Source organism: Paramisgurnus dabryanus, chromosome 16, assembly GCF_030506205.2.
Source record: "Paramisgurnus dabryanus chromosome 16, PD_genome_1.1, whole genome shotgun sequence".
Taxonomy (NCBI): Eukaryota; Metazoa; Chordata; class Actinopteri; order Cypriniformes; family Cobitidae; genus Paramisgurnus; species Paramisgurnus dabryanus.
Window position 1 is genome coordinate 21,460,864 of NC_133352.1, and position 9,755 is coordinate 21,470,618.

Genomic DNA, 9,755 nt, shown 5'->3' on the forward strand with positions numbered 1-9,755 from the left:
ATCAATGGTTACTGCCAACTGTGTTTAGAACAATATGAGGGTGAAAAAATGATGACAAAATGTTCTTTTTTTGGTTAAATTATCCATTTAAAATCGTGAATGATTGAAAACAGAGATCATCATGGAAAAGCACATGAGTAAAACCTTCTGCTGCTGTGATAACTCATCTGTTAAAAACATAACATGGTAAACCACAGGTATATACAAAAGTTTAGTATGTTGTAATTCTGTTACTGTTTTTTTTTTTTTTTGCAATTTCCCCCCAAAAGTGTTGTTGTATCTGCATGGTGCTTTGATTGACAGATCCATAACTACAGGCTTATCATAACAGAGTCATGGTTTACTACTGGTAAAACATGGTGACTCAGAAAAGACCCATTAAAAAAAAACACAGATATACACAGCCCAGGCACACAGATCACAAGTATCAAACGTAAGTCCAATGACGTAATAAAATTAGACTGGCAATGGTTTATTCTCACTTCCCAACATAGAAGCAGTAATTCAGACAGGCATTCCCACTGCACTCGTCACCACAAAAACCACATTACATTCATCTTAAATTTGAGTGTATAAAGTCAGGGACATCATTACCGGAACATAAGTCGAAAGCAAATCTAGTTTATGTTCAGAAGATCATTAGCATTAGATACTGCACACATTATTTGCTGTTCTTTACTTTCAATAAGGTGCAGCCAGACAGAAAAGAAGTTTGTCTTAACACAACCACGATGTGACACTATTAAAAAATTGTCAAAATATGTACCCCAGCTGTCACTGGGGCAGTACTAATATATCATTAGATACAGATATGTATACGTTTGGTACCAATCTGTAGCCTTGTCCCTTGAGATACTAGGTAACTAATAGGACATATAAACCAGTTGATAATAAAATTTCTTATTTCTTACATTTCTTTACACTCTTTGTAACATTATTGATTTTTTTGTTTGTAAATTATTTTGTGTGAAGTCACAGTTCAGTTGATCAGTTTTTTCTTTGGTATGCATGCACCACATTTAACTCATTGTATTTCTCTCCATTATAATGAAGATACACATGAACAGTGCAGTTTGTTTTGTGCTGCTGTGGAGATTTAAGTTCAATCATTGATCGCCATAGAGACAGTCCTGAATACCTTTCATTACACATTGTTATATAAAGTTAAAGGGTATTGAGCACAGAAGCGTTTAACTCCTAAATAGTTTATGTGTGCCAGTAATAAAGAAATTATCAAAAAACTTTTCTATAAAGTTAAAGGACAATTAAAGTTTAGTCTTTATGATCCTCAAGTGAACTAATTTTTTAAGTGCACTGTACAAACTCCAAGTTAAGTGAACTTAAATATAAATTTTTTGGGGAGACACATTACTTAATTTGACTGAGGCAACCAGTTTACTCATTAAAATAGTTCAGTCAACTTATTAGGATTTTAAGTGTACTGTGAAAGTCAATGGGTATAACGTTAAATGTGTGCTTTTACCATTATTTGTCAAAAATGTATTCTGTATTCAACTTTAAACTATCTAAACTAATACAGGTTTAGAACAACATGGGATAGAGTAAATGATGACAGAATTTTTTTTCCCTTTAATGCTCTGTGCATATATCTGTCAATTTTTTGTCACTATTATCCAACAAGCCAACAGCTGTTTTACACTTGAATTGGTTTCTATTTGTTTTGATTTATATTGTGGCTGTACTGCCCTCTTGTGGATATAGGCTCAAGAGTGAATTTTGAATGTCTTCCAAAACTATTCCAAGACTATTCATTCATTTTCTTCCTTCCTTTCAGGCAAACAGCACCACTACACAATATACTAATGTGTTTTGCTAAAGGATTATAGAAAAGTACATTATTTATACTTAAAATGATATAAGTAAATACTGCACATCAGTAGACCCTCACTTAAGTAATCCTTAAATGTATCAGATTATTTTAGATTAATACTATGTCAGAGGACACACTGTCATCATCTGTTGAAGGTGACAGGAAAACTTCCTTTTTAGTGGTAAATGTGGTAAGTTAATACTCTCTCCCTTCTTATTTTTCCCTTATGGGTACGTATTTGTGTGTGAAATATCAGTTTCACTCAAAGTGTTTTTGTGGTAGAAACTTTGAAATGTTAAGGTTTTTAGGGACAAAGGATGAAACAATAACAAAACTTTTATTGTCATACCCTTACTTCATTCTCAGTAAATACCTTAATGCTACATCCACCTTACTATTGTTTTTCATCTTTATTTAAAAAAATTTTCATTAAGAGGTTTTATTTTTAAAGCACTATTTACTGTAACCTGCATGCATTTGAAATGTATCTGATATAATCCTCCTTCAGTGATTGTTAAATGTGCCTTTATATGTTACACTTGCTTCAAGTGGCCTTTCTTCTTGTACTTCTCAGGGTTGGTCATGCAGTCTTTGGTAAATACCCGAAATTCTTTGTAAATTAGGCGCTGTAGAGGATTTAGGGTTTCTTTTAGGCTTACGGTCTGTTATGCAGCCTGTTATGTTTTCAATTTAAAGTGATGAAATTTGTGTACCTTATCCCCGCTGATGTCAAAATCCAGAAAGGTTTTTCTAAGGACATTCCTCTTCAGGTTGAAGAGGTATCCTAGGCACTCAAACTCTGCAAGGCTGATGGCTCCACTACCGTCCGTGTCCAGGAGGTCAAAGGCCTGGCGGGAATGCATGTCCAGGAAGTTCTGTTCTACATGTTGCTGCGTTTATACAAAGAGACAATTTACAAACATTATTTACCATTATTCAGTGGCTGTGGGTGGGGCTTTATCATTGTGACATCACATTAACTAGAGAATCAGAAAATGAAACTGCTTTGGTTTAATGGGGATTAAAAAGATTGAGTCGGTGGATTATTTTAATTGGGTGCTTGTATTTAAATATTGCCATCACATATTTATAGTCAAACATTTTATACCAAGCTCATGTAACTTTCATTTTAGTTTTAAACAAATATTGTAAAATTAATGGAAGACTTGGACAACTTTGTTATTTGATGGTACTTTTTGTTTTGTTTTCCTTACTAGTGTCCATTATAATAAAAAGGCCAGTATACATAATTGAACGGCCAGGATATTCTTTAAAAATTCACAATTCACATGCACTCAAAGTGGTTTAAAATGACACGAAGGTGAGTAAATGATGACAGATTAAAAGAGGAAATTTAGCAGTGTGGGGTTTCCTAGCTTTTGTAATCTTTAAAAGGTGCAAGGCTTCTTGCTCAAATACTGTGGTTACTGTATGGTTGAGGGGTGGTGGTGTGTGTTAAGAAGGTTGTCTTTGATGTGGTCACATTATGTCTGAGAAACTCTTACTTTACTGCTGACCAGAATGCAGACCAGCATGTAAAACTCATTGAAGCCTATTTCTCCATCCCCATTGGCATCCAGCAAGTCAAAAGTCTGCATTATGTTTGTCATTCCCATATCCGTCACGTGCCTCATAAAGCAGCAGAACTGAACGTCTGAAGAAGGAAAAGGAAAGCGCAACAATTTATTTAAACATCAAAACTTCCACCAAAACAATACACCCACGCTGAAAAATAACATTAATGAACTTTCCTCTTCCGAATTAAAAAGAAACAAAGAGGAAGTTGTAGCCTACCGAACATATTACCATTTAAGGTTCTTTTGTTATGAACGTCCAACAGGCAGAAATAATCATAGATTATTTTAGTGTTATGTAGTGAAAAAATGCAGTAATCGGTGTTAAAATCCAAATGGTGAAGGAATGATTCTGTTTTTAACTTCATTTTGCGCGTTTATAACTGTTGGAGTGCTTCTGTTGCGGACTGCTAAAAGACCGTTAACTTATGATGCTGTTACCATGACAACGTATTTGAATATCAATGCATATGCTTTTCCCGATACTCCTTATTGGCATTTATAAAGAAGCAGGTTATCCTAAAAACTAGGATATATCTATTTTTAACTAGATAAAAATCTAAATATATAATATAATAAATAAAAATTAGGCTGTGAAACAAATAAAAAATTTTTTGTGACAGATGACTTTTTACAAAAAGCCACACGATTACTTTATGATGCTGAAAATTGTCATACATGTTAAAATCCCTTATCAGTACTGATACGCTATACAAATCATTAAATAAAATTAACACAAAAAGAGAAATTACCTAGTTAACATACCGTATTGTAGCTCTAAAAAAATCAAGATCTGTAACGTGAAAAAAATAGACAGTAATGTAACCAGCTAAAACAAACATTATCTGATCCCTTTCTGTGCTACAATAGCATCCAATAAAGTGCTGGACAACAAACTTAAATGCTAATATCTTTCATTTTCATATAGACAACGGTGCAGTTTACACAGAAAATCAATCAGTATTATTATTTTAGTACCAGGCCTATAGAGTGCCGCAGGGATGATATATTTGTAAGCTAACCAGTAAGTTAGCGGGATACTGGTCCTCTCACAAAAAAAGGCCATTTAATTTCCCCATAGACTTTTGGATTATCACAAAAAATGATAATAATAAGATATGTGTTTAATAAAAGTTAAATACAATGTAACGTTTTGTCCAACAAGTTAATCTTCATAGATGAACAAAACTTTTCATGACTTTTTTTCTGTGGATATTAATTGATGGTTCACCCAAAAATCAAAAATGTGTCATAATTTACTCACTCTCATGTTGTTACAAACCTGTATAAATTTTGTTGTTTTGATGAGAACAAAGAAAGATATTTTGAGAAATGTATGTAAGCAAACAATTTATGGACCCAATTCACTTCCATAGTATTCTTGTTTCTATAGAAGTGAAGGGGGTCCACGAACGGTTTACTTACAAACATTTCTCAAAATGTATTCCTTTGTGTTCATCAGAACAACAAAATTTCTACAGGTCTCTAACAACATAAGGCTGAGTAAATGATGACAAAATTTTCTTTTTTTTGGTGAACTATCCCTTTAACTTTTGCGATAATCAAAAAGTTTATGGGAAAAATGAATGGGTTTTCTGGCGAGAGAACCAGTGTCCCGCTAACTTCCAGGATGGCCTACAAAAATATGTCATCCCTGCGGCACCCTATCGAATGCATAAGTAAAGCCATAATATTGTTTGTGATATTGTATGTAAATCATCCAATATAAGAGAAGAAAGAGTGCTTTAAGATGACTTGGAATACTTAAGTGGAAGTGAAAAAAATAATGATGATGACTGAGAAAGCTCAGGTTCTAATGTTGCCTATAGGGTTTGGTTCCTCTAACCTGCACTGAATGGATTTTTCCTGGGCAGGGAAATTTTTCACAAGTTACTTTATATAAGCTTACATTCTGGACAACAGCTTAGCAAAGTTAGAGTCTGGTTGTGGTGGTTGCTGTTGTTGGATTATTGAACGGCCAGAAGTAAGTCTTCTCTTATGACAGTCCTGTTTATCCAGCCTCAGTCCTTAAGAATAACTTAGTTCTTTAAGTTTATTATTATTATTATTATTATTAAAGAGTATTCAAAAATATGTAATGCATGAAACAAAATGTTATGCATTATTGTTTATAATAAATAATCAATAACCATATTTTTTTTTTGCTTTTTCTGCTAAATGTCTAAACGTAAAATCCTAACTTTTTTCTGTTATCTACCTACAGATGTATTTTCTTATGATTGAAGTCATTGTGTTCCTTCAGTTCTCTGCTGTGGGAGCAATCAAAACAACTGGGAGCTACTGGACACTCAAACCTAATGGTCCATTTTTTTTTTTTTTTTGACAAGACTTTTGTATAATGGAGATATATCTTACATAACAATATAACAATTAAGAGCACAATTTATGTACATGTGCAGTTTTGCTCCCCAAATATTTTGTTCACTATTCAAGCACTTCTGACTGTGTATCAGATAGACATACAGTACTGTATATAAGGTCATGTTGTATTTGTTCCCCTAATTCTTGTTATTTTTAAAAATTTCTGTCATCAGTGATTGTGGCGGATGTGGATGTAGCTCAAGATATGGACATGATACAAGTACCTCTGATCTGTGGTGAAAAGTTTGAGGGAACCAACATTACATGGACAAAAAATCAAGGGGAGCTGCTGGAGGCGAGTGGAAACCGGATTATCGTCACAGTGGAGGGGTGGAAGGGGGCCAACTATTCGTGTTACAACAGCGAGGGCTCCTTCCTAAATCACACGCTAGTGTTGGCTCAGTGGACTTTTAGGAAAATTATTAAGAACACCCCTTCGAAAGGTAATACCAACTTTTTTCAGCTGTACAGTTAATTTGATATGTGTGACCTTGTCTGTGAAATTCAGGCTAAAGTTTTCATCTAATTTTGAGATTAGGAGCATTGGGAGTAAGTTTGATTTCACTCCTTGATTTCAATCTTGGCATGACCTTAGTCAGTCAGTATAAACAATATTTATTTTCACATAATGATCAGTTGATTTTATGGAAAAAAAATCAGAAAAAATGACTTTGTTTTCACAACCAGGGTCACATTTTGTAAGTTCTGGCTGTAAAACATCACTGTAAAAATTCTTTTTTCACTTTCTTGACTAGTGAGAATTTGTTTTAAATAAAAAAAAAATAAGGTAAAATAACTTAATCTAATTCAACTTTATTTTTAACATTTATAGCAACTCCTTTTGATTTAACTTAAAAAATTAAGTGAACTTTTTATTTGAGCTGAAGTTAAAAGTGCCTTACTATATTAAACCTCACTATAGGTTACATTCATTGTTCATCAAATAACTATGGTGGCTCCTTTAAATGTTCCTGGACATGGGGCGCGAACAGGGACGACCAAGTTGCTGTTGTGGCTCATATCAAAGTTATGAGGTATGTTCCCCAAATCTGTTGTGGAAAAGATGCCCATTCAGTGTTGAATACTGCTGTAAAGGATTTGAAGAAAAAACATTCACAATCTGATTCTGATCCAGATCTCACAGTGAAAGCCAGATCAGCTGTAGTCTGGATCCCAGGGGACAGAGTATAACATGCTTGGACCAACACTACTGTCCCTATGCAGAAGAGGTTGAACGCATCAACCTGACCATTTACTTCAGAAGCAGCTATGTTTTAGAAACCTACTACACAGAGTTCTACATCAGGGATATTGGTAAACATGAAACTATAAAGCAGTGACATGAAGATTAATGATGGCTCTATGATGCATTTTATAGTGTATATATATAAAAATAATTATGCTTACAATACTAAAAAGTCTTAAAAAACTCTTTGCCCTAGTGTTAGAAGTCATTGACCATGGATGACAATAATAGGACTTTCATCGGTTTATCTTTGTCTCCACTTCACAGTGAGGCCTGACACAGTGGATATTAGCAAGCTCAATCAAACTTCTGTTAAACTAGACTATCCACACTCCTGGAACACACCATACTCCTACTTTCCCCTCATCTTCCAAGTGAAAGAGATTCGCTGTCAGAAAAGCAAAAAATGTGATTGTTCCGAACCGAACTCATCTGAGGTACGGCCTGCCATAACAGTCTGAACGGATAACCTTTCACATTCATGAATTTCTTTATGGGTAGATTAAAATACATTATATTTATATTACAGCAGGTGTAGTTATTTATAGCACTAGGTCATTGTGTTTTTATTCTTTCAGATATTAACACAAAATCCTCAGCTGTCAGTGAATAAAGGCATGACAGTGTGTGTGAGAGCACGGGATAGATTTTGTAATTCTCCTTGGAGTGAGTGGAGTCACTACAAGTAAGTTTATTTGAATCCTTTAATATTCTTAAAGTTGTATTATTATTACATACTATACACTTTCACAAATAAAGGTACAAGAAGGTGCAAAAAGTTGCTTATTATATATATATATTATTTGTAGAACACACTGTGATGCAAATTTTCTCTGTCCCCTTTTTAGATGCAAATCCCGGAAAAATAGGAAGCAGAGGAACCAAGAACAAAAGTTAAATACAATGCAAACATTTATTATGCATTAAAATAAAAATATTTATTTAGTTTAGTAATTTATTCAGCTTATTTAGTATTTATAAAAGATCAATAACACTTCAAATTTACTACAACTACTTGTGGAATTAAACAATTAAAGACATAGTATATGTTTTTGTAATATATTATGTCTTACGATAAATACTCTGAGGATATTGGTCTTAAATTAACTATTTATTTTTTATATTGTGTACACAAATTGTACTTGAATTGTGACTGTAATGATTATGCCTTTTAATGAATGTATGTGATATACAACAACAATGATCTCAATTTGTCTTGTGTTTCCATTGTGCAAACGATTTTATGTTACACCACACTGTCAAAAAATTGTCAAAAATGAGCTCCCAAGCTGTCACTGTGGCAGTACCTATTATAAAGGTCCTAATAGATACAGATATGTATACATTTGGTACCAATATGTACATTTGAGGTACTATATTAACTCTTAGGGGCGGTTTCACAGACAGGGATTAGACTAGTCCTAGACTTAAAAAAATGTAAGAGAAAACAACATGCACTGACCTATCTTAAAATAAAATGCATCAGTGCCCTTTGTTTAGCCTTAAACCGCACGCCAGTAATGTTTTAATGCATGTTTGTTAAAACTAGTTATATTTCCTAATTAAACTAAGGCCTAGTCCTGGTTTAAGATAATCCCTGTTTGGGAAACCACCCCACAAGGTGCAAAGGGTACTGCCCCCAGTGTCAGCTAGGGGACATTTGCTCTGACCTCGCAGTCATGGAAGATAATGCATCATCTGTATTGACTTTGTTAGGGTCCTAATTATGTGCAAATGTCTTTTCTTACTCTTTAGATCTCACACAAGAGCGTTCAAGATAAGCAACACAGGAATTGCTGTCAAAGCTCGATGTGGAGTAAAGCAAATTGCTACTCCCCACAATTTGAAGGATCTCTGTACAGAGCTCCCATTGAAAAGCAAACAACAAATTGATCTGTAACTGTTCAAATGTTGTGAATAAAAAGGCTGTGTAATTAAAGTCCAGAAAATCACACGTAATGTACCTTGAGTAATATCCACCATGAATTACCTATTAAAAAACATTTTGGTGCATTTTTGGAAAAAATACAATTTGTACAATATGTTCACTGCCTTGTTATATAAGGAACTAATCTAAACAGACCTGATATTTACTTTCTGGGGACAATCTGGCAATTCAAGGCTGTAAATAGTGTTAAAAAGGAACAAGAACAAAAACAAAAATGAGGGAAATGCCATGGGATTAACAAGCACATTGTGTGTGACTGGAATTCTACTGGTCACCAGGCAATGAGGTAAATAAACATAAGCAAATTATTAAAAATCCGTAACATATAAAGTATTTTAAAGAACATGTATTGTGTCTATATTTAGTTTCAAAAATATGTTTTGTAGTTATTTTTATTAATACATTCCCTGATACTTAACTAGATCTGTGATATCCAGTGAGATCTCAAAGCCTGACCACAACTATGAGTTTGAGAGTACTCAACATAATGCAGGTAAAGTTATGACACTCGAGAAGGTCATCAAAGCCCTAGAAGTCTTTTTAACTGTGACAAGGTTTCAGATGGCTGACCTACTTATTAACTATTGAGTACAAAAGAGAATATTGGTTCACTCCCTCTGGACAATGTGCTCTTGCAGTGATAGAAACATTCACATGCTCATTACTTAAAATTAAGGTTACGTAAGCTTAAGGACATGGCTCTCCTGATTTTGCAAAGTGGTGGATGTCCTCAGGGCAACATTATGTTGACCCTGGAACAACATTTCAATCAAC

At 33.9% G+C, this 9,755-nt stretch overlaps 2 protein-coding genes across 2 annotated transcripts; one reads left to right on the top strand and one right to left on the bottom strand.

Moving 5' to 3' along the window:
* Positions 1–2,364: 2,364 nt before the first annotated feature.
* LOC135763306 (EF-hand calcium-binding domain-containing protein 9-like) lies at positions 2,365–3,773 on the bottom strand. The gene is made up of 4 exons (XM_065275335.1): positions 3,638–3,773; positions 3,337–3,485; positions 2,545–2,721; positions 2,365–2,457 (listed from the first exon to the last, which is right to left on the bottom strand). The coding sequence occupies exons 1-4, from the start codon at positions 3,771–3,773 to the stop codon at positions 2,365–2,367; spliced, it is 555 nt and encodes a 184-aa protein (XP_065131407.1).
* A 1,551-nt stretch (positions 3,774–5,324) lies between these two features.
* Positions 5,325–9,245, top strand: il12ba (interleukin 12Ba). Its single transcript, XM_065270250.2, has 8 exons — positions 5,325–5,389; positions 5,630–5,726; positions 5,961–6,230; positions 6,710–6,821; positions 6,923–7,101; positions 7,301–7,470; positions 7,612–7,718; positions 7,882–9,245. Exons 2-8 carry the CDS (start codon positions 5,630–5,632, stop codon positions 7,958–7,960), a joined length of 1,014 nt encoding a protein of 337 aa, XP_065126322.1. The 5' UTR covers positions 5,325–5,389; the 3' UTR covers positions 7,961–9,245.
* The last annotated feature ends 510 nt before the right edge of the window (positions 9,246–9,755 follow it).

Bases quoted from the DNA above. Each gene is read 5' to 3' on its own strand.
- LOC135763306 (XM_065275335.1), bottom strand. From the start codon at position 3,773: ATGAAGTTAAAAACAGAATCATTCCTTCACCATTTGGATTTTAACACC. The intron at 3,486-3,637 runs GTAATATGTTCG...TTCCTTCTTCAG, and splicing joins TAACAAAAGAACCTTAAATG to ACGTTCAGTTCTGCTGCTTT. The intron at 2,458-2,544 runs GTACACAAATTT...AATCCTCTACAG, and splicing joins TTGACATCAGCGGGGATAAG to CGCCTAATTTACAAAGAATT.
- il12ba (XM_065270250.2), top strand. From the start codon at position 5,630: ATGTATTTTCTTATGATTGAAGTCATTGTGTTCCTTCAGTTCTCTGCT. The intron at 7,102-7,300 runs GTAAACATGAAA...TCCACTTCACAG, and splicing joins GTTCTACATCAGGGATATTG to TGAGGCCTGACACAGTGGAT. The intron at 7,719-7,881 runs GTAAGTTTATTT...TCCCCTTTTTAG, and splicing joins AGTGAGTGGAGTCACTACAA to ATGCAAATCCCGGAAAAATA.